This window comes from Pezoporus occidentalis, unplaced genomic scaffold, assembly GCF_034315485.1.
Source record: "Pezoporus occidentalis ecotype Australia unplaced genomic scaffold, CSIRO_AGI_Poc_V1 ctg66, whole genome shotgun sequence".
Taxonomy (NCBI): Eukaryota; Metazoa; Chordata; class Aves; order Psittaciformes; family Psittacidae; genus Pezoporus; species Pezoporus occidentalis.
Genome location: NW_026916009.1, coordinates 766,415 through 791,569, shown reverse-complemented (window position 1 = coordinate 791,569; position 25,155 = coordinate 766,415). Strand labels below are relative to the sequence as shown.

The following is a 25,155-nucleotide window of genomic DNA, read 5'->3' as shown; positions in this document are numbered from 1 at the left end:
ACCCCACTGAGTTCATCCTTTTCCGTCTTAGTGTTTGATGACTTAAGTAAGGAGCTTGCACTTTTAAAATTAGTGCTGGTTTAAAGCACTTACCTTATTATGTAGTTAGTCTTAGAATTTTTACAAAGCTTTGAACCTCTTTGTAGTTGTTATCATATGCTTTCTGACTGTAATATCTATCTGCATCAGTTCCCTTTTCTCTCCTACCACGTACACAAAAATGCAAATACAAGTGTTGAAGAAAATACTCTTCTCTGAACATGACTGAACTCTGGATCTGACAGTTCTCCAAGTTCAGTTCATTTCACAGATGTTGGTCCTCAAGTAAGAAAATGTTCCAGTCAGTTCCAAGGTGGAGGATCCCAGCTGTTCTTGGCATGATGAACACGTATGAAGTGAAGAGCATTCTAGTGGACAGCCGTGATTCCAGCCTGAAACAGTTGCCAATGGCCTGAAGGGCACATGTGAGAAAAAGGGTGGGCAAATTGTATGCCAGCTGACTTTTATAGATGCTGTGCAAGGACAAGGATATGGCAAAGGTCTAGGTGAGATAATATTAATATTTAGGTTTGAATCTGAAAGGAGAGCTCAAAGAACAGCACTGCTTGCTGGCTGTCGAAGGGCCCAGAGGCTAATGGTGAAGGACAGTAAGCAAAGGAATTTAAGTAGGACTTTTGACATCTTATGAATACAGGTTGCTGAGTTATTTTGGGGTCCTTATTTGGAGTTAGGTATAAGGTTCAGAAAAAGAAGAGTGTGTCAGTCTCTTGCAAAGGGCTATGATTCAGGAGAGAAGGGGTCTAAGAGCTTGCTTTATTTTAGGAACATCAAGAGTAACGATAAAGGTGGGTTAAAAAATTAGGTAATTAATAGCATAAGTGATCTGGCTAACTTTAATCCTGTGCTTAAGTTTTATTTAATAATGATAAGAGAAGCCTTTTCTGATTTATCTCAATGGTTTTCCTTTTTGAAAGACTTCTCCATATCTTGATAAAGTTGCAATGAAATTATTTTTAACCAGTTTTCGCTCTGTGCTTGATATTTGGGAAAACAATGCATCTGAGAAATATCTTGCCTAAAGGAGACATGGAGTTTCTCTGGCACAATAACTTGAATACCACAAGACAAACACAGTGTTTGCATTTGGTTGGAGCAGCTGTTCTGTAAAATGGTAAACACTGCATCTACTGGGGGAATTAAAAAGATGGGCTAGAACAAAATAGACCTTTCTCTGTTGCTTCTGGCTCGGGGAAATGACCATTCCTTAGCACGTGCTGTGATTGGAATCACAAGGACACGAAAAGCCTGTGCTTTGTTTCCTAGGCAATTCTGGAATTCAGGACAGCAACTACTGGAAATAGGAGAAGGAATTTCCCAGGTGGGGTGTTGTTCAGGCCTCTGTGTATTCACTTTTTTTCTTGACTGGTTGTGTTGATAGGACAAACTGGAAATGTGGTGTCCACTAAATAGGCTTTTTAAAAGAGTAGCTAACAGAAATAAAATTAACTTGAAGATCAAGATATTTAATGCACAGACGTTAGTGATATTGGACATTTATTTCAATTCTAGTGTTTTCTCTTCCCTAGCAATCTTTCTCCACAACAGAACTCACACAGACATTTGATGTTTGCTCCTCCCACATGTATATTTATCTTGTCTTTTTTTGCTTAAGCCTAAATAAATCTGAGTTCTTTTTTATTCAAATCAACAAAAAGCAAATATTTTGCACCTTAGTGCAATTAAATCTGTTGTCTACTTTCTTCCCTTGTGCAGGCATTCTCATTCTCAGACTCCATTCCACCTTCTGGATAGATCTTGAGCAAGATGAGAACCACTAAGTATCTCCATTTCTTTACCTTCCCCTTTTCATTTCGGTTTCAGACAGTATTAGCCACATTATAAGAGACAAAATCCTCACTGTCCTCTATTTGGAACTAGATTTCAACCAGTCTGCTAAATGCTAGCGATTTTTGTTAAAGATTTCCAATAGTGGTGCTGGGGCATTAACTGGTTTTCACTACTCTGCTTATTTAGAGAATATACCAACTAATTGCTAGAGGAAGTATGTCTAATAGCACGAAAGATGTCGTTCTTAATTCCAGCTATTGTGAGGACTTCGGGGAATGTTTTTTCCCTGTGTACCACTTTCCAGTTATTGAAATTGGACCTTGGATTTGACCATGATTTTTGCTTCACATTCCCATATCCTGTTATTTCTTTTTTCCAAGGATCAGTGGACTATATTTGTAGTAATACTTGTCTGTTCAGCAGCAGCTGGAACAGAGACCATGGTAAAAGTGAACGGATATGTACTAGTGAGGAAGAAGATGGCAGGAAATTGTATGACTGGAGGGAATGGGGTAAAAGGGTTTAATTTACCCACGTGAGAAGAAAAGCAAAATTGAGGCCAGGCAACTAGGCTTTTTAGTTATAAGACCATGACCAAATCACAGCATCATGGCCCTGTAAATCAATAATGCAGCTTCATCCAAATCTACGTACATCTTTGGTCCCATTGTCTAGATGCACAACAATAATACAAGAGTACAGAGACAACTCAATTATTAACAAAAAAATCTATTTTAAATGTTCTATCTGATACAGTGAAAGTAGTAGTGGTATAAAAAGATCAAATAATAAGTGGTATATAGTTGATAAATTAGTCATTCCTTCCACTCTTTCCCATGGTACAAGACCAAGGATACAGCCAGAGAAATTGAAATGCAGATGCTTAAGTTGTTTCACAGTCAGGTCTCTAGTTTGTTTTACCGATGAAATACTTTGAGCTAAATGTAATTCATCAACTGTGAGCACTTGTGTGGTGAAATTTGTGTTCATACAGTTGTGGGGGTTTTTTAAGCAGTAAATTTTTTGGGCCTGTGGCCAAAACGTGTTTTTCAAGAAGTGCAGAGTGGCTTCTCCTCCCCTCTGCTTGTGAAGGTAGTTTTTAAACAATGAATTATCAAGTTTAGAAATGGAAACAATATGCGAGATCAGTTGTGGTTAATAACAAATAAGCAGAATGTTCTTTGTAATGAAGAATGATTGTGTTCGGTTCATGGGGTAGCCTGTGAGCCAGGTTTTCTTTTCCCTACATATTATTTAGTGGACAGTGGCTAGTACCTAATACATTCAGTAAAAAATGTGATTGAACCAGGCACAGGTTGGAAACAAAAAAAAAAAGTTAATTGACTGACTGCACACCCTGGAGTACTTTTTTATCAGCACCATTTAGTTTTTATTCATGCAGTGATACTGTTTTCTCCTGCCAGCTCCTGTGGCAGAAGTTTTAATGAAATGAGTGACAGTCTTCATCTGTGTTCTTCAGCCTTCTATGCTGCTGTGGGCTTTGAATTTAGCATTTGTTTTATCACCCCCATAATTAACTTCCTTTTCAGGCTAACTTTTTTATGCTGAGGTGATAACCTGCAGAATTTGTAAGATATCTGTGCTCATTTTGGTCACTAGCTAAAATTAGTGCTAGTGGCTTAGTATTGCAAACAGTTGAATGAGCGAATATCACCTTAGGACAAGGAGCTCTGGGGGTAGTGGGAAAAGAAATCAAAGCCTTTGTGTGATGAGTAAAGCATTGCTGTACAAGAAAGCAGAGAGATTTTCCCCGTGTTGTCATGTGAAAATTAACAGGCTGGCAATACGAACACCAATACCAAATAATTCTTTTAAATACAGGGCATAAATATCTGGGGTAGAGAATCAATGTGTGAAAGGCAAGAAACATGTAAGGAGGAGAAAGCTTGAGAATCTGGGCTGTTTATGTTGTTTGTGCAACTTTAAGCTACGTGGTTGCAATAGCCAGCAAAATAAAATACTTCGTGGTTTGAAGCAGTATTCTGGCAATTTTCTCTGGCCTTATCCAGTCAAATGTATTTCTCTGTCTGATTGCGCCAGAATTACCACTTTTAAGATTCAAGAAACAGAAGTGGTTGCCAGGTTTTCATTGAAACCTTATAAAGTAAGTTTCTGGCACATAGTTCATGAGCAATACTGTTGAAAGCAGATATGACAGAGCTGCGTAGTTCATGTAATTGGCTAAAAATTTCAGTCAGTTCTGATATTTATCTATAAAGTGGTGCTGAGGAAAGGTTTTTAATATGTTCGGTCGTGTCTCCCAGCCTGAAGAGAGAGTCTGTCATGTAGCAACTGGGTGAAAACTTCCCCATCCTGAAATCTTGTCCTTCGGCTGCCAGAGCCACATTTTGTGAGTATGGTGGAGTCCTTTGTTCTTCTTGTATTGGTTAGTCACTTTCTTGGCATGAAATTAGCATCAGAGTCCTGGAGGGTTTAGCAGTCTTGCTGACTTGTTTTAATACATGCCATCTGAGATTACCTCTACTGAAAATAACCAGCAACCAAAAACCACAATGTATGAGTTGAAAATACTTTCTTAAATCATTCTTAAATCTTAAACTCAGCTATAACTAATCCATTTGATTGCTAATAACTATTTACAAAATCCACAAATCCTAGTGGCAAAAGATCTAAGCAAAGGCAGACTGAAGTACATCTTCCCTGAACATCACCACTTCCCAGCTCCTGCTCCTGACATTTTGCTTTGTGTCAGTTTTGCTCCACCAAGAAGAACAGGGAAGAGCTTCCTCTTGAGATTTGTGGCAGAGGTTTTTGCTTAATTAATTGGCAGAGAGGCTGCCTGAGTGACAGACAGTGCCTCCTTCAGTCCCCGAGTGAGTGGTGTTAATTTCCTGCAAAATACAGGGAATATATTCCCATCAGTATGTCCACACAACTCACTGATGCTAATGAGAGCTGGGTGCTTGTATCAAAGGGGAAATTGGTTTCTGTGTGCCAGCACTGCATCCCAAATCAGTGAACAGCAGAATTGTATCATCTCACTGGTTCTTTTTTTATGCATCATGTCTTTCAACAACTTCATTGTTTTTTCTCCTGCTGCTATAGCTCTCTTAAGCCAAGTTTTTCTAAGCAAACCACAGAATTTTGTCAGTATGCCACATAAAATGCCCTATAGGTGGGATTCTGGAAAAATAGCAGATCAGGTTGGTTCTTCCAGATTTGCTCAAAAATAGTGGTGAATTTGTTTCATGTGGACAGCTGTTTGCTTGAAAGCTTCTTGAGTACAATATGAAAGTGATTCAGCTCCCTAAACCATCACTGGAAATATCTGCTACCATCCAAGACACTTAAAGGAATCACATTTACAGTTCTAATTGATAGCCACTGTTTTGACAGGCAAACAGATTTCTCCTCCCAGTGGCTTCATGCAGTTGGCCTCCAGCAGACCTTACCATTAGCACAATTCTACTGAAAACAATATACAAGCTAATAATAAATCTGCAGGGAAGGATGTTAACCACAAACTACTGTGTCTAATTAGTAATGTGCAATAGCCAAGGCCAGGGAGGGAAGGTATTATTTGTCTGAAGGACTGATTTTGACAGTTTATAAATGCAAAACCATCTCTTATTTATTATGCAAAAACACATCTTTCTAAATACTTTACATATAACTCTGCTCCTACTTTGGTGTTGTTTTGAATGTTACTGCTTTGTAAATATGTTCAGCTGCAGTACAGGTGCGGAAGTGGAATTTGTGATGCTTTAACCTTAGAAGTTCATTGGGAGAAACAAGTCACACTAAGTTTTCTGTTTGCCTTTACAACCTCCTTTTCCTATTCGAGAGCCATCTCTCTCTTGAGGTCTCCCTTCAAAAGAGTCTCTTCTCTGTGTACTGTCTCTTAGTTCAGTTTCTCAAGCCCTCTGAGCAGTGCAGAGCTAAAATACAGTCTAATGCATCCCACTGAGAATGGAGACTGGTTTTGGTAGCTCAGCAGCTATAGAGATCTCTGCATGTCTCTACTGAATATTTCTGCATAGCATCTCAAGGCAAGAGTGCTGGTTCCCAAGCCACATTCCTTTTGTGCAGTCTCCAGCAGAAATATCCAGGAAGAGGTATTTCTGTAGCAGTGCAGCAGTAGAGCATATGAAAGGAGTGTGGAGCAAGGAGGGGGAGAGTGTGTTAGGAGAGGAGGAAGAAATGAATGAGGAGAGAACTTAGAGGGGGGAGAAATAGTCAAGGGGAAAAAACACCATAGCAAGCTGGCTGGGAAATGAGGCAAGTAGGTATGTAGTGATTATGTAATCATAGCTCTGAAGTGATCAGAGAACAGGACCTTTCAAATGGTGCAGGACATTTTTACCCTTCATGCTTCAGTTTCTTCATTTGGAGAATGGATATGATGATATATGGTCAACATTAATTAATCATTAGAGATTCACTACATTCCCACGGAGAATGGAGCTTGTTGTCTCAACTGAAACATAGGGGAGTCCTCTGTATTCCTGCTCTGTTTTAAGGGACATGTTTTTCCTGGAGATCTTGCTGGAACCTGCAGTAAGCAGTTTCACTTCATGAAAGTCAGATAAGCCCAAACAAATCCCCTCTGCAGCATGTAAGGGGAGGAAGGCACGTGGTTTGGTTAAGAAGGTGAATACTGCAGTGGTGAGACGATTAGCAAGTCTGGCACCTCAATGTACCATGGTTCTGGTGCAAATGTAGCAGGTTTTCAGGGTTGGGTGTTGATTTTTTTTGAAAACATGTATTTAATTTGCTCCATGAGTTTTGTGTCTGCAGTTCTGATAATGTCACTTTACACGTTGTTTTTCCATAGCCAAGAGGGCTGAGCAAAAAGTTTTGTAGCATGAGTGGAGATTCTTATGTAGTGGCTCAGTAGCTGAAACGCTAAGAGAAACACAAAATAGCACAAGAGTTATGAGATGAGAAAAATGAATTCTTTCCCATTATAAACAGTCATAATACAGACACATACTTACGTAATATGTAGCTGATACTTCAGTGAATTCTAGGGTCATGTGGCTAGTAATGGGGAAGAGAGACACAACAGATGAGGAGAACGCATGAAATAGAAAAGAAGAAACTCATCAGCCTGTTCTTGACAAGTTTGGCACCTAAAGAGCTATCTTTTAGCCTTCAGTTGTTTTTTTCCCTGTCCCACCTTCAGGTGGCTCTCAGTTACCGCAGAGGACTGGAGGTGCAGGTAGGACACCAGGGCATACTGGCTCTCACTTCACTGCAGAATCCCCAAAGCCACATCTGACAAAACCACAAAGTCAGCAGGTAGTTCTGGAGGGGGAGCTGTCAACATCCACAGACTGCACATGGAGTCTCTGTCTCCTACTTTGTCTTACTGGCTGAACCTTAGATGAATAGGAATTCTGACTGAACCTATTCATCTAAGGTTCAGTCAGAAACTGCATTTATTGTTTTTCTGCACTCCTGGAAAAATTAGTAGCTAGCCTAGCTGCCTGCTTCTCTATTTTCTTTTCATGGAGATTTGAAAATGGATGACTATGAAACGGGAATTAAGAAAGCAGTGTCAAGGGCTTAATAGTCTGGTCTTTTTCCTTTGCTTTGAGTATGGAGTTAACACGCCATAGGTGAGATTGTCACATTCCCATGGGGTTGGCAGGTTGGCATTTGCATACTCAATGCAGAATAGGCATAGCTGTTCCTATACACTGGCTGGGACAGGATTAGTATTCACTTCAGCAGAAATTACTCACCTGTAAGGTGGAACCAAGAGGAGAAAATGGCTGATGCTATATGAAGTAGGGAAAAATAAGAATTTATGGGAATAATTCCTTACTTGGGTGGAAGGTAATTCCACAGTCTGGTGGACAAGCTGGCAGGGCTTGTTGTATTGTACAGCCTATAAATCAATTTTTTTCATAGAATCATAGAATCATAGAATCGTTAGGGTTGGAAAGGACCTTAAGATCATCTAGTTCCAGCACCCCTGCCGTGGGCAGGAACACCTTACGCTAAATCATATCACCCAAGGCCTCGTCCAACCTGGTCTTGAACACTGCCAGGGATGGAGCATTGACAACCTCCCTGGGCAACCCATTCCAGTGCCTCACCACCCTAACAGGAAAGAATTTCCTTCTTATATCCAACCTAAACTTCCCCTGTTTAAGTTTTAACCCATTATCCCTTGTCCTGTCACTACATTCTCTAAGGAAGAGTCCCTCTCCAGCATCCCTATAGGCCCCCTTCAGATACTGGAAGGCTGCTATGAGGTCTCCACGCAGCCTTCTCTTCTCCAGGCTGAACAGCCCCAACTTCCTCAGTCTGTCTTCATACGGGAGGTGCTCCAGTCCCCTGATCATCCTCGTGGCCCTTCTCTGGACTTGTTCCAACAGTTCCATGTCCTTTTTATGTTGAGGACACCAGAACTGCACACAATACTCCAGGTGAGGTCTCACAAGAGCAGAGTAGAGGGGCAGGATCACCTCCTTCGACCTGCTGGTCACGCTCCTTTTGATGCAGCCCAGGATACGGTTGGCTTTCTGGGCTGCAAGCGCACACTGAAGCCGGCTCATGTTCATTTTCTCATCAACCAACACCCCCAAGTCCTTCTCCGCAGGGCTGCTCTGAATCTCTTCTCTGCCCAACCTGTAGCTGTGCCTGGGATTGCTCCAACCCAGATGTAGGACCTTGCACTTGGCATGGTTAAACCTCATGAGGTTGGCATCAGCCCACCTCACAAGCATGTCAAGGTCCCTCTGGATGGCATTCCTTCCCTCCAGGGTTATCAACTGAACCACACAGCTTGGTGTCATCGGCAAACTTGCTGAGGGCGCACTCAATCCCACTGTCCATGTCACCGATGAAGATGTTAAACAAGACCGGTCCCGACACCAATCCCTGAGGGACACCACTCGTTACTGGTCTCCAGCCGGACACTGAGCCATTGACCACAACTCTTTGTGTGTGGCCTTCCAGCCAGTTCTTTATCCACGGAGTGGTCCATCCATCAAATTGATGTCGCTCCAATTGAGAGACAAGGATGTCGTGTGGGACAGTGTTGAACGCTTTGCACAAGTCCAGGTAGATGACATCAACTGCTCTACCCCTGTCCATCAGCTCCCTAGCCCCATCATAGAAGGCCACCAAATTGGTCAGGCAGGATTTCCCCTTAGTGAAGCCATGCTGGCTGTCACCAAGCACCTTGTTGATTTTCATGTGCCTTAGCATGCCTTCCAGGAGAATCTGCTCCAAGATTTTGACAGGCACGGAGGTGAGACTGAGTGGTCTGTAATTCCCCTGGTCATCCATTTTCCCCTTCTTGAAAATGGGGGTTATATTTCCCTTTTTCCAGTCATCGGGAACTTCACCTGACTGCCATGATTTCTCAAATATGATGGCCAGCGGCTTCGCAACTTCATTCTCCAGCTCCTTCAGGACCCGCGGATGGATCTCATCAGGACCCATGGACTTGTGCATGTTCGGATTTTTAACATGGTCTCGAACCAGTTCCTCTCGTACAGTGGGCGCAATGAAGCTGTAAATCACAGCTGTGCTCTGTTACTGCAGGTTTTTTCTTTCTTGATGCATGTGATGTGCAATGCAGAGTTCTTGTACTGGAGACTAAAGACTAGAAACACGGTCGTGAGATGATTGAAGCGTCATTTCGTGGAAACAGATACGTAGCTGCCATTCAATATCATGATTTTCCTGATCACATAATAGTAGTGGTGACCCCTCTTCGCGAATGCTGTCTCCAACACTCAGACTACTTGGCATGTTTCTTAAAAATAAGTTCCTTGGAGTATGAAGGATGACTTCTCATAGCTGCCTTCTATTGTTTGTCTGTACATAGTAACTGATAAGAGGTATTCCATTGGTTCAGTAGATGGACTTTGTCGGTTTACAGCACCCACTTCTAACTCAGGTGGCCCAAGTGTTAGGGTACCATCACAGTTCTTGTTGTAGCCTCTTTGCTCATATGCCTCAGAAGTAGGATTTGATATTTGGTAGAGATGAACAGAACTGCCCCATTGGTAAGGATTTCCTAATACCTTATTACCAAAATGATTTACAATGATTCACATGTATCTTAATTAAGACCAACTTCTATATATATAAATTTTTTAAAGGGTTTGAGGCTCAAAGGCTTAGGGAAGATGATGGGTGCAGGTATTTTGCGGTGATTATTTAGATTGCTTGTGGTCTGCAATTTCTAGGCCTAAGAGCAACATCTCGCATTTCACATGGTAAACAGCCTTCAGTCTTTTTTCTGATAGTGAAACAGAGATAATATCCAGGACAATGATACTAGCCATGAAGATTTATTGCTGCCTACATGGTTGACACTCTCAGAGTAACCTTCATTCTGTAATTCAGGGCTTCTGTTTGACGTTTTGTTTCTGCATGTGACCCTCTCGGTTGAAGATTATAGGTTATTTACCTGTGAGAGGTTGCAGCAAGCAGCTTCTCAGATTTGGTGCTGGGAATTCTTTCATTAGCCATTAAGTCTGGGAACGATGTGATGATCCAAGCATTAATACAAATGTGATTAACTGTCTTTTCTCAGCTTTGTTTGCTTTGTTCTACTGATGCCTGCAAGTTACATAATGAGTAGCATGTTCAGGGTATGCTTTAAAGGCAGCTCCCCATTGTAGCAGGCTTTATGGCAAATTTATTTTCCTTTTAGCAAAACTTCAGTGAGGAAAAAAATTGCACTGTTGATTTATTCTGAATGAACTCCTGGAAGGCTTACTAAGTATGCCATGTGGAAAGCTCCTTGAAGTGCTGAGGGTTAATACTCTCGGCTCTTAATTTCAAATTCCAGATAAATATGGTTTCAGCTTTGATCTTATCTGGACTAATTCTTTGTCACTGTACTAATTAATTCAGCATGCTGCAGAAAAGATGCTAATTTGGGCATCAAAGAAATAAACGGGTGGGGGGAGGTTGTGTTTAATCAGAGTTGTTAAAAAGATAAGTTTTGCTCCCATTAGGCTGGATCTGGAAGCGCAGTCATTTTAGTCTAGCTCCAGCAGCCTGATACAGTAATTAAAATGAAAAGAAAAAAAAAAAGGCACTTGTTCACTTAATGTTGACATAAGAGGAGCAACATATGTTGGTGTTAGTAATGTGGATTTCTTTATATTCACATTTTCTGCACGACCTTCTCTTTTCCTGCTGACCATAACCAGTTTAACTCTGATTACAGCATTAGAATAATGTGGATTATCTTCCAAAATAATTTGAAGATGGGTAAATATGAGGATACTCACATTCATCAGATTTATCTGCATTTGTGAAATACAAATAATAATAGTAGCACAAGATGTTTTACCAAATTCGCGTGTTGCCTCCACTGATAGAATAAATCAGAGATTAGATCATCGTTCCCTTTTCATGGGAGCTGTCTTTGCCTAAGCTGCCCATTGTTCATTATAGAAAGCTGCTGCTCTTGCTGCCTGCCTCTCACTTGGTGCTGCCCTGGGAGTGAGCCTCAGCAGGTGGGCAAGCAGGGAAGCACGAGGCTGGCCATGTAGATTTTCCTCTAAACAAACCTCACCAGGAGCAGGAAGAGAGCAGAAGGGGCTGAAATGGCCATTTCCTGTGTTTGTCATCTTATCTGGGTGTTTCTCTCACCCCGCCAAAGTAGGGAGGCTCCTGGACAAGGCTTTGTCATGAGGAGGCCTTGCTGCAATAGATCTTGTACACTGGGGCATCTTGATGTTGCTGGGGCTAAATCCTCCACAGAGGGAATGAGATCAACTCACTGGGAGCAGGGAGCTGGCGGTGAGACAAGCAAAAAAGATGCTCACTCTCCCTGCCTCACAGGCCCCCGTGCAGGGCTGTATGGAGGAACTTTCTTCTTCTTGGATACTGGGGAAGATTTGAACAGTGTTGCCCAGTCCTTGCTGTGTGTGCTCCGTTCTTAAATTCTTAAAACATGTTTTACTGCAGCATGTTCTTTCTTTTCCTCTTTCAGCTGTTGAAAAGCTCTTGGTCCCACTGGTAATGGCATACTCAATGGTAATACTCAATGGCATACATTGGCCCAATAAGTAAACATACAGTAACAAACCTTTTAGGTATTTAAAGCGCCACTAAAAATGTGAAAGATGTATTTCATTAATGCGTCTATTAGCATAAATGTAAAATGAACCTGTCCTGTAATCACCAACAAGTCTGACTCACTAAAGATCTTTATGGCAATGTTTAATGCTCTGTAAAAGTGTATGTATAAAAGTGATCAATCAAAACACAGTACTGCTTCTAGAGTATTCCTTCTGCTGTAAAGCTGAGTGATAAAATAACTTAAAACACACGGCAATAGTGGCAGTTAATAAGCTTTTTATAGTCCCTGTGTGGACTTGAAAATCATACCTTATTAGTATCTTTATCTTTCTTGCTCACTCATTCATTCTTACTCACATTTAAATTTAATTTTAAGGGTTATTTCTAGTCTTTCATAAGGGACCTGCTTTAATAATCTTGGCATTTTTCCCCATTTGCTGTGAAATGACTGGGAGTCAGAGCTTTTGTTATATGTACTTTACAAATAACTTTTTTTACAGATCATTTCTGGAGATGTCAAGATTTTATGACATCGTTAGACTTTGTATCTTGTTTGACTGTGTCATAGGCCCTCTGGAATTGTTTCCCCGCAGATGTTTGCAGTTCCATTGTGTACCCCGTTAGCTGCAGTGACACCTACTGATCTAGGGCAACTGAATTAACTAAGAAATCCAAATTCCTGAATTCAGTCAGCTAGCTGCTTGGGGTCCCACTCACCAGATGTTTCGCCTGCTTAGAAGTCTGGTACTTTATAGACCTGCCTGCTTTTTTAATCCTTGAAGCAAATATCAACACATTTGAGATCTGGAAGCTCACGGCTCTGCACGGAAACGAAGTGTTCCCATGACCACAGCTTTAGGTCTTGCATATAAGACGTTTATCCCAAGTATAACAGAGCAGGTCTATAGGACGTTTGTTTTAATTTTTATCTCTTGGAAGCCTTGGAAAGGAGCGTATGTATGCCAATAGAATCGTAATAAATACTGCACAAAGACAACTCACATTTGGTATTCAAACTCCATTTAATGCTTCTAAGAGGAAAAATTTTAGTTATTTGCAGGGCATCCTTTGAAATTAATAGAAGTAGAATAGCTCCTCACTCTTTCACAGCATGTTTTTTCAACTGTTGCATATGGGCTTTTCCCATAAGGATGAAGCGCTCAGAGATCTGATCACATAAAGAAAATCCCTTTATGCTTTTGTTTACAGGAAGACTATGCTCTGAGTAGTTGGAATATTAATTTTCTCAACTGAAAAGTATACTGAGGTTATTAGGGCTTTAACTTCTTTAACAGTACTTCCCAGGCATTTACAGTGGATAATCAGAGAGCTGGAACAGATACGGTTTTATTTCCTTACTGTCATTATGATTACAAGTGGCTTCATTTGACATAAATTGATTATAGATGGGTATAGAATGAGAGGATACAACTGATGCATTTATTTTCAGGTCTTCTATTTCTCCATTTGCTACTTAGGGTTTTCAGAGTAACAATTCCTTCAAATATTGTTGAAGAGAATTTTGCTCTGCACAGTATGGCAAAATAAACCTTTTGAAAAGCCTGTATGCAATAAATTTTTTCATTCATATTTTTATTCTTCTGATGATAGTATTAATATGGAAGGCAGATTTTACCACAATCCAATTATTTGTTGCCTGGAGAATTGGAAATTCAAATCCTAAAGCCATTCAGTGTTCATAGAATTTTATATGGATTTGGTTAATTCCATAGGATAATTTTGACAACAGATTTTTATCCTGTCCTTATTGAAAGCGCTGAAGGGCCTCACACTGATATCAGTGAGAACATGATCAAACACAGTTGGGCAGCAAGTACTGCTTTCTTCTTTTTTCTCAGTAGAGAACCATTAAGCCTGTAGTGCACAAGCCCATGCAAAATTAGAATGGGTGGAAGTTAATTTTATCATTGGAAGCCCATGGCAATTAGAATGCATCAGTGAGCAGGCCATGAATTTTTTAGAACAAGGTGTAAATTCAGGCAGATATGACACTGGCTCTTTTGGTTTAATACTGTCTACTCTGTATTGCTTTTCTTAACAGTGTTAAATTTTTTGCTGGTTTTACTTTTTTAGTTTTTTGTGCAAGATTTTGGTTGAGCTGAAAGACATATTACAATAACAATAAAAGAGAATGGATTTTCATGCTATAGCAATGTGCAAAAGAGGCCAAAAATCTGAACATTTCCCTAGCCTTGGGCTATACACTATATACTTAACGTAACAGGTAAAATTGTAAGCTTGCACAAATCCCATCTGAAGTAAAAAATAACAAAAAAAACCAAAAGCTGTTTTCATCAGACCCAACTCACTATTTCAGATTTATAATTACACTGGAACTTGACAATTTTATGGCAAGAGCAGCTCTACCACCAAACAGTGCTATTTTTGCTAAGAGTTGTCATTGGCAGTTATTACAATCAAAATTGTCACTCTATTTTATTTAAAATGTATTTCCCCAGTAAGCAAGAAATAAAACCTTGACTTGAAAGGGATGGATGTTAAAGATATTTTTTTTTTTTTACTTTCCTCTTGAGTATGCAGCATATCCAACTTCAACTCCCTGCAGCAATACAAAATGCCCAGGAATAATGTTTTCAAAATCAATACACACTACAGTCAAATATGAGACTCCACAAACCCATAATTGAAACTATGGCAGAAAAGTAGGCAGCCTGAATATAAACAAAGTACCAGAGTTGGATTATGACCAAGATGCAAATGCTAATACACCCTCTCTTGAGAAAACTGCCGTGAGACCTTCCCAGGATGTGTGTATTAGAGAGCAGGAGTGTTTCAGGTGCAGCCTGCTGGTGCTCGTCCTCAGGCAATTTGTTGTTTGGCTGCCTGACATCTCTGTAGAGAGCAATATATACAGAGTTTCATCTAACTTTTCTTTTTCACTTGGGGTGTCTCTGAATCTGTGAGCCTTTCTCACTTTGTATCTCCTCACTCTGTATGTATAGCCTCTGTCTCTCCTGTGTTTCCCAGCTGCTGCCTTCACTGCCACCACCATTCTCTGGTTGGGTTTGTGGCTCCACAGTCTTGGGACTGCTAGAACTCAAAAAGCAGCAGTGGAATCAGTGTGCTGCTCAATACTCAGGAAAAGTAAAGCATGGACATAATCTGCTGTCTTTCTGGAAGCACTGGAATGAGTAGGGATCACAAAGAAAGAACTGAAGATTGTTTATAGGTGAGGTGTGTATATGGCTTGATCAAAGGATCCCTCAAAGAATGTTAAGACACCATATTTCTCATTGCCACACAGAAGAAGAAGAAAAACCATGCACTGAGATACGACTCTTCTACTCCCCAGCACAGCCCATGGCAGAGCCAAGATAAAAGCATTTCATGTTATTACCTGTAGTATTTTCCCTTCTTCTCACTAGCAGCATATGCTACATGTCTGTCTCTTGCGCCCATCATTCTCTTTCTAACCAAGTTCTTACTGTGTGGAAGACTTGCTGCAGAGTCCCCAAGAACTTCATTTGACCACAAGCTCAGAATTATTCATGAAAGTCACAAAAGATTTGAATCATTAACTTAGGAGCCTGAGTATTTGCAAGATTTCTGCTTTTTTCTGCTTTCATCAGAGGAGAAACCTAAAGTCAGTGATTTACAGATTAAGTATATGCACAGTAGTTCAGCTGTTCTACTTAAGTCAGTTTGGCCTGACATGAAAAATAAAGGTAAAAAAAAAATCACCGAGGCAATGCCGCAGACTTTCACAGGAGAGTTTGCAGCTTTGAATCAGAATACATAGTTTGCAATGTGGTATATTTAATAAAGAAATCATTACTTTTCTATACATCGTTGTTGTCATACATGCAAGGACACATTAATTTGTGTAGGAGCACACAGATTGATCATGTACTTGTGCAACTGAGAATTTCAAATTGGGGAAGAGTAGGGGACATTTTTATACCTTAGGCCCATAATTCATGAACATATTTGACATGCTTGACCCCAGTATTCTGTCTAGCTCTGTCAGAAATGAAATGCAGCTCCTCAGTTCAGTCACCTTTTATAGGCTGCATAAAGCAGATTTACGTTATGCATATTTGTACAGGGTGCAGAACAGTGGGACCCCCGAACTGATTGGGGTCTCTGGAGGACTTTCACAGCATAAATACTAAATGACAGTATATTAGTAGGCAGAGGGAAAAGTCCAAAAGTACTCTTTAAAAGAGCTCTTACGAACTTATCTAGTTTTGTACTCTCAGAACTTAGTAAGATTTTATTCTTTCCAACTGCATCCTCATTTAAACAAAGAACAAATCCTTAAATTACGGCCAGACATGAATGAGAGACAATAATTACAGATAAGAGCAAAACACATGGTTCAGTCAGTGTGGGTGCTGACACCACAGCCACTGCAGACTACTTTGAGATAGGTGGTGTGTCATAAGAACTTTCAGCCACTTTAAAATCTGCTTGTTAATAGTCCAGCCCTGCAGTGCCTTGCATTTCAGGTTTGGTGGGGCCTTTCACCTTTCTTTCAAGCAGTAGCTTTTGAAAGTACAGGGTTCAAATCAATTTGTAACCAGTCCTTTATTGCATATAGCCCATTTTAAACTGTTATTTTGCAGTGTGGGAAGTTGATGAATGACTAAGATTAAAACTCACAGGATTCTAAAATTTCTGTGTTTTATGATAAGTACTGTTTTTTTCTTCTAGTGATTATTTCCTCTCAACTTCTTCCTTGATATCTTAAACAGATTTGGTAAGAAAAAGGAAGATAAAAGTGGGAAAACAGATCAGAAGGGGAATCCAAAGCAAGGCATGCTTAAAGAGGAGGAGCTGGAGAAGATGAAAGATGAACGTGAAAGGTGAGTAAATGGTGGCAGCATCTTTGTTCATCAGATGAAAAAACTGCAAAGTAGGGGATTCCTTGAAGACAGCCTGGCTGCAGAAGTCCCGGTCCATGCCTGCTGGCAGTCAGGTCAGGCAACCAGCTTTATAGTCTGATCTCCTGGCGGAGCCGTGGCTGCTGTATGACAGGAGCTTGTAGGTCTCCTGCAGCTTCTGTGCTCTTCACTGTGGTAGGTGCTATTCAAATCCCAGCTGCTGCTAATCTGATGAATATCAGTTCCTTCAAAACCTGTTTTACCTCTGCCCATTCCCAACACCAGCTGACTTCGTAATTTTTTCCTCTACTTCTCGAAAGCAAGAACCTCCTCCCTTCTCTCCTGACAGCCTCTGTTGTGTTTTCCAACACTTCAGACCTCTTCAGCTTCAGTTGGCTGTGCCATTGATTGGTAGTATTTGTACTTAGGTATGTTCTTGTCTGTTTGCTCATTAGCCACTTGTTGAAGAAATATGTACACAACAAATGTCAAGTATGCCAAGAGGCACCAGGAGTAAAGTAGGTTCAAATGGTTAAAATCAGTCTGATGAGGGGCGGGGTGGGTGAGATGGGTGAAGCAAGAAGCTGGGTGTGTGCTAGCTGTGAGTTGCCATATTTCTGAGGTAAGGCTTTGGGACTGAAATGAGAGGAACCACTGATGTGAATAAGTCCAGTTCTCTGTCCCGTTCATAAAATACTCCTTTCTTCATGTCCAACCTTAGCAACTTCATTATCTTTCCAGGCAAAGAGAATTCATACTTTCCTGGTTTCCCTTCAGGAACCAGGGACAGTTTGTAAGTGCTGACAAGGCTCAGAGAACTCCTTTCTCCCTTTCCCCAGCTCATCCAGATGTACTTCATGAAATGCTGAAGGTCTTTGTTTCCCTCTGATGGCTACTATCACAAAAGTTAAAGACCCCACACTTTCCGGCTCTCAAGAGGTGTCTGCAGTTGCTGTAAAAATTTTCATGTTGTAGTAATATGGGTTGTCAGGGCATGGGGAAAGCTTTCAGAGGTCTTTTTCCTTCACTGGAGTATCCTGCTCCTGGGAGACAGAATGGAAGCAGGCATGGTTTCTTTTGAGCAGGCAGGGTTTTTCCATACGGGCCAGCCTTTGGGTGCTGGTCAGTCCCCAGGGAAAAGACACCCTGCTTTCATTCGAGTCATGCAGTGTGTGGTCAGCTGAATAAGTAGTAGCTAACAGGTTTGATGGGGGGAAAAAAATAAAACCAAGCACCAACTCTTGAAGTCTGCAGCTTGTATCTACTGTTTTAATAGCTAGTAAGGTATCCAGTTGCTGCAGTGCTGCTACTGGATATGCTTAGCCAGTATTTAAGTATTTAGTTCATCTGAGTTAAGTAGTGTCAGGAGAAACTTTGTGCCATTTGTTTTAAAATTTCAGTGCCGTGTCCTTGATTTTGCCAGATTGATGAGTGCCTTAATTTTAAACTGCTGACTCCCAGTTTGGATACTGGCAATTTGAGAGGTATGTGTCCTTCATTTTAAAGAAGCCGGTGTCTTTTATTAGGATCCTGGCAAGCTAAGAAGCATGTATCCCATCTGTTAAAGGGCCAGTGTCATTTACTAAAATGTTGGCAGGCTGCAAGGAATGAACCCTTCTGTCTGGAGGTCTAACGTTCCAATTGGACACAAGATAATTGTTCTTAATATTTCTTTAGTGTTGTATGCTATTTTTTTTAAATCACAGTCACTGATTGACAGTAACTTGGTAAGGCTGCATTAGAAACTGGCAGCTCAGTGTCTTTATCATTCTGGTTTCTCTAGTAATGATTTCAGTTTTGACCTGGAAGAGTTTGCAACTGAAATGGAGAGCAGCAGGTGTGTTGAGAAGTGGATGAACCAAGATGATATTTTTAACTCACTTATTTGGTTCTTCTTCCATAATGAACAAGAATAGAAATATCACACTCTTGTATCAGGTAATACATCTTGTATGTTTGGGGAATTAAAATTATAAAACAATTAACAAAGCAGGAGTGAAATAAATTTTCCCTGATGTTACCCCCAAAGCCATGCAACACATGCTGGAAAAAACACTTAACTTTCCAAATGTGGAAGAACATGGCTGTATGTTTTTGCCCACAACAAAACTATCTGCAGGCTGACTATTGAACTCTTCTTGAGTTGATCGTAAAACAGAAGAGAATTCATCTTTTCCAGATGAAAATTGTATAAGGAAGGCAGTTCTCATATATGGGTAAGAACTGTTTGGGAAATTGATTAAAATCAGTAGGAAGAAACATTACCTGACCTGAAGGTAATTCAGTCTTTTTGCTTAGTTGCTGACTATTCACCTAGTGATGATACCAAGTAAGACAGTAAAGACAAGTTTTATAGCTCTGTCCCAAGATTTAGTAATTCTATAATGTAATTCAAGTCCAAGATTTTAATGCACATATTGGCAAAGAAAACCTTGTAGCACATCCAACCATAGATCTTCTGCTTCTATGACTTCACTAGCTGCAATCCTGCATACTTGGTCTCATATTTATAAAACCAAGCTTCACTGAATCTTACTAGAACATAGGTATATTTTTTCAAAGCTGTTTTTCTTGAGAGTGAAATATGTTAAAACTACTAATGACGTAGTGGTAGAACAGAATATAGAACTGTTGTTAAGATATCTAGCATCTTTTGTCCCCTGATAACCTGTGAACAAATCCCATATTCAACAGCTTGAACAAAATAAAAATTGCTTTTCTAACATTTAACCTATCTGGAATTAACTTAAACACGCACCTAATTTTACCTTTCCAAGATCAGCTGTATAAGTAATTCTTGTTCAGATCCTCAGTCCCATTATTACAGTCTTAAAGTCAGGGAGTTTTGCTTAAACATCAGTTTTCTTTAATGCTGACTTCCTAAATATTTCAGGATCTGCCATACTAACTGCTACTATGATTTTTCATTATATCAGTTTTTTTTCAGAGGCTGAGCTGTCCATTTTGGATGCTGGTGGAAGAGATCAGAGTAGTTGATTTTTGGGCTGGGTGTGACAGGATTAATGATCAAGTGCTTTTCAGCATCTTAGCAGCTGTGGACCTCGCATGGTTTTGGATGTTGGTTTTGAATGCAGTATATGCTTGGCAGCTCTCCAAAAAACAGAATTCTGTTCCAAGATCTCAGCTGAGAAGTATTTTTCAGTAGGAAGTGCATTTCCAGTTTACAGGAGCAGGGCATCTCTCAGAGTTGTGCAGAGTTTTTTGATTGGTATTAGATGAGTGCAGATGTTTCAAGAAATTCCAGGGATAGGCTTTCTGTGAAGGATGTAGCCTTCTTCCAGAAATTGTGGCAGGTTTAACAGATGTGCAGAGATGTCAGATGTGTTCTGTCAGATGTGTATGTGTTGGCTGTGCAGTGACTCTGGCTCTGAGAAGAAACATCAGATCTTACGTAGGTGTACTGCATGAGCGTAAGTCCATCATGCTTGTAATAGGCTGGATTTCCTGCTTGCACAGGGAAGGAATTGTACAGTGCATGTGCAACAAGTCTGGCACATCCAGAATGTGTTACAGCTAGTAGGCGTATGCAGACAGAGTATACAGCACTCATTCTGTAGTGCAGATGCTTCGCAAAAGGATTGCGTTTGCTTGCACGTTGGTCCTCAGCATAGATTTGCCTGGCAACTCCTTTTATGGACTGCCAAGTTTCAGATTTGAACCTCAAAGAGTGAAAATAAATCTAGTATTTCTCTAGCCTAGTAATTTCTATTTCCATTCCATATTGTTCTAGTCTCAGTTTTCAGTACAACTCTCTGTGCTGCCTTGTAGCTGCAGTTCTCTGAAGCAGCTCCACATCCTGCACTGAAATGCTGACATCGTTATTTTTTGACTGCTTGTATTCCCTAGCAGTCCCCACCAAGATCAAGGTCTCATTGTGCTTGTTGCTGTTAGGGAAGCTTGGGCCTGACCCCGAGCACTTACAGTTGAGGTAGAAGAGAGAAAATCTGGCAGGAAAAAAAAAGCATCCTGTGGGTGTGAATCTGACATGCAGGCAGTGCAGCTGCTTGTCCAGGTTCCTAAAAAGCCCCTGTCAGGCTAGGAATTTGTTCCAGACCCTCAGCCCAAGGCCTCCTTCCTTTTCAAAGCCAGTACTTTATTATACAACTACTGGTTCTGCAAGCTTCGAGTGGTTAACAGGAACTTAGGATGTTAGGCATTCCTTCTTTAGTAATAGCCTTTATCTGTGTCCAATTGAATACAAATTCAACACCTCCTCAAAATGTCACTATTTTCCTCTTCTGCCCCTACCTCCCTTAGCTTTCCTTGTGCCACACCGATGTAATGTCACCGAAACTTGACTGGAGAAAGTCAGAAGTTCATGGCACAGTTCAGGAGGACAGACTTAACTAGTGATGTAGTTCTGAGGTGGTGGTTTGTCCTTCCTGACACAAGTCAAGTGGTTCATTGGACTGAGGCCCTATTTTAAATAACTCATCATTTTGTTCATGCTTCAAAGAGTTTGGCTGTAATAAAGCATGTGCTCCAAAGGTCTAGGATCTGCCCATAAAAGGAAAAAGCAAATGATGTGTCTGAGGTTTATTTTGATCAAGCTGACTCAAATCTGTATTTTTAGTGTGTTCTGTGTAAATTACTCAGAATTCATCATTTTAACACAAGATGTTCACTACATTATTAAATACTGGAAGAGATCCTCTCATCTTCTTTCTTTCCCTTAAAACAAGATTTCTCTTCCTCCCTTTCTCCATGTTTTTCCCACTTGTTTGGGATTGTCTTTTTATTTTCTAACATTTAAAAATCATCATGAAACAAACTGGATAAGTATATTAAGCACTGGAGTTTTACCCATAATAATTTGTTTGCCTTTCAAGCGTAAATAAAGTGACTATCAATTGAAAGAAAACTATTTTTCCTGTTTAGGATTATTTTGTTGCAATATTTCTGCTGAGACCAAAGTGTCTCTTCCAGCAGAGTTGAACATTTCGGTGATATTAGGGTAAATTTCACAAAAGGAAGCACCTTGTTGAAAATGGGGTGATTTTAAAATGTAGCAAATGAGTTGCTGAAAAAAGAGGCACTCTGTAGAAAAAGTAATGCTTTGCACTTGTTCATAGAAGTAGCTTGTTCTGTTGTTAAAACAGTCTCGGTTTTGTAGTTCTCATTGGAAATAATTGAGGACTTTTAAAATAATATAAAGTATTTGAGTAGAGTGTTGCAAAAGCAGAAGGAACATCTGGCCCTTGCTTTCTGAATGTCTGAGCTGAATACTTAAGTTACAGTAAATCACAAATTTGGGTAAAATTAAATTGTTTCAGTTTCTGTATTAAAGACTGAATTTCCTTTACTTTTGAGGAACCTTCCAGCAACTGAAGAGCATTTCTCTCTTGTCTTAGCAGCTCTGATGCTTGTTGCCTGTTCCCATAGTTAAAAAATCAATACATATGTTTTTGATATTTGGCAAACAGAGGTTTAATTTTACAGCTGCAAGATCCCTGTATGAAGGGAATGCATTTTACAGAAATAAAAACATTTAGATACCACTTACATGAGGGAATACTTGTGTATGAAACTCCATTCCATTTCTGTCAGCATTTGTTTCGTTATATTTAATTACAAACGATTTGTATGTTACTGGAAATCAAAATGAAAACAAGAATAGCTGCATGCATGGCAGTATGGTAGCAAAGCCGGATTGGTTTGAATCAGAAGTTGAAACTCAGATTGTTACAAAAATCAAAGTATTATTTTTTCAAATGCATCGTACATCTTAGAGCATGCTCATACACATACACATTATTGCCGACCCCATGTAGCTTTTGTGCCTGTTTTATCCACTTGCTAAGTCTAAAAGTATTATTATGGCTGTTTATAGTTCATATTGATCTCTGAGAAAATGTTGGTAATTGCTCTTCTCACCATTAAGCTCTGTGCTGAACCATGTGGTTCTCTGGGACTCCTGAGCTTGAGCATTATTATTTCTTAAGGGTTAATCCAACATGGTGTATCTGTTCATTGCATGTTCCTGACTTTGCAGCACAGCTAGGTCCTGTGGTTTAGACAAAATAAAGTGTTGGATGTGATCCCAGTTTTAATACTCCCAATTTATTATAACCATTGAACCCTGATCAGATCACGTATTGGATTAGATCCCAGTTTTTTAAATGTCCCAATTTATTGCTGGCTTGCAACCCTGATAAGAATACATATTTGATTAAGGCTTCAGTTTTCAAAAATTCCAGTTAATTACTTTTAGATTCTTATTAGATCATAGCTGTGTAGTATGGTATGTTGAAGTTATGAAAAAATTACGGGATGATGTTGCACAGGTCAAGGTCATAGTTTCATTTTGTGCTGACAGTATGAAGTTATCAGATTTCTGTTTATTACTGTGGCAGCACTTGCACTGGACAGGGGGACAGATTAATCCCAACCCATTGATTCTGAATGATTCTCATTTTAGATCTGCTGCTTCTCTGCATACCAGAACATGTAATAAAAGCCTACCATGGAACATTGAGAGATTGGTGTTTGGTTATGAACAGCTGAGGTAGAGGGGTCTCTCCTACCTTTTGCAGGTTGTGATGTAGCATTTAGAGCCAAATAGCAATTTTTGAGCTGCTTCATGTGGCTAATTCACTTCTGGAGACATTTTTAAGGCAACATTAGGCTGAGAGTTGATCCCAGATCATCCTAGCTCAAGAACATTAAGAATTGAGGACAACAATGGCACGTGGAATTGGTCTTTAACTATTACAGTACTATTCAGGTGTTGGAGACCGATGAAAATAGAACTTTCCAGGTGTCATAGCTGTGCCCTCAGAATTTAAGCACCAAAGTTCTTATCTAAGCCATTGGTTTGTCCTTCATTGAGGCACTGATTTCTCTTTACTCTGGATACCAGTTTCCACAGGCTGTGCCACCAGCCCATCTAAAATGTCATAGCAGATCAGGTGCCAACAGCCTGGCTCTTTCTTGCATAAATGGGCCAATGTGTTGTTCTTTTACCTATATATTGGAGCTTTATTACTTGATGGTTTTTTAAAATGACACTGTAAACCAGAAACACTGCTGTTAGAAACTTTTACAGGTCAAGCTAATAAAGTAAAACTGGCCAGTGTACTTGCCAAGCTGGGTAATAGAGTGCTTTCTAGGAAACAAGCTAAACTGGCCTATAGATTTCTTTGAGGCAGTACTGAATATAGGTCAGTTCTTGCCTACCCCAAAATCAATAAGGGCATAAGAATGACTTGGAAGCTGTATTTCATTCATTGCCCTTCCATATGTGATTTATGAAAGTCTGACATTAATCACTGGCATGCACTTTGAAGTAGTGCCACAGCACAGAATTCCTGTTCTCAGATTAATTTACCCACAGGATCAAAATGGGAACTCATGGAGATAGGCAGGAAATCAGTTTGCCTGTGTAATTCTCAGTAGTGGTCTTAAACCAAATACCTGAAAGTGTTAAAGCTTTATCTGCAAAGTCAAAGCTGAGTTTTGCTTTCTAATCCAGGACTATTATAGAATCATACAATCATAGAATAGTTAGGGTTGGAAAGGACCTTAAGATCATCTAGTTCCAACCCCCCTGCCATGGGCAGGGACACCTCACACTAAACCATGCCACCCAAGGCTCTGTCCAACCTGACCTTGACCACCACCAGGGATGGAGCATTCACAACTTCCCTGGGCAACCTATTCCAGTGTCTCATCACCCTTACTGTAAAGAACTTCTTCCTTATATCCAATCTAAACTTCCCCTGTTTAAGTTTGAACTCGTTACCCCTTGTCCTATCCCTACAGTCCCTAATGAAGAGTCTCTCCCCAGCATCCTTATAGACCCCCTTCAGATAATTTGCTTATAATTAATTAGAAACAACCTGTGAATCCCAGGCTGGCAGATGAATGGATCCTCTTCCTAATCTTGAAAAGAGAGTTTCTGTTCAATAGGTTCAGGGTTCAGCGTCATATGTATAGAATAAAGAAATATGCGTGGAATATCATACCACTGAGCTGGGCTTGCTCCTTCCACTCCTGGGATGCCATTCAAATGAAAGCATAATGTTTATGCAGTTGCAGAGTTGGTTGTGTGAACTCATGATGTCTCACTAGCTAAGTGGAGCTGTGAGATGTTCCAAGAATACCCACTTAATGAAGGAGGAGTCCCTAGGGACTCAGTAGCTGTCAGTCTTTCTGGGGGTCTTCTTGAGAGGTATTACCTCATGTGTTTTTGTGGATGTTGGGTTTTCATGAGGTGTCAAATCAATGTTGTGTCTTCCCGTGGTCATTGCAGTGTCTCTGGTATTTTTCTTCAGACTATTACAATCCTCAGTGCTTTTGATTGGTATCTACTACAGCAGTTGCTGGAGCTGAGTTGGTCAGTGGCAATGAATAGACTCAAGTCTGTCTCCCTATAGTA

General features: G+C 40.2%; 1 protein-coding gene across 5 annotated transcripts in view; it reads left to right on the top strand.

The window, feature by feature from the left end:
- Positions 1 to 25,155, top strand: part of PARD3B (par-3 family cell polarity regulator beta) — a 426,397-nt gene that overhangs the window by 307,815 nt on the left and 93,427 nt on the right. For 4 of the 5 annotated variants that reach the window (XM_062640654.1, XM_062640652.1, XM_062640653.1 and 1 more), the window contains one exon: positions 16,629 to 16,739. In XM_062640654.1, the coding sequence (XP_062496638.1) occupies positions 16,629 to 16,739 (111 nt within the window). Of the gene's footprint in view, positions 1 to 16,628; positions 16,740 to 18,540; positions 18,689 to 25,155 lie in introns of those variants that run through there. The other variant, XM_062640655.1, reaches the window with a different exon arrangement.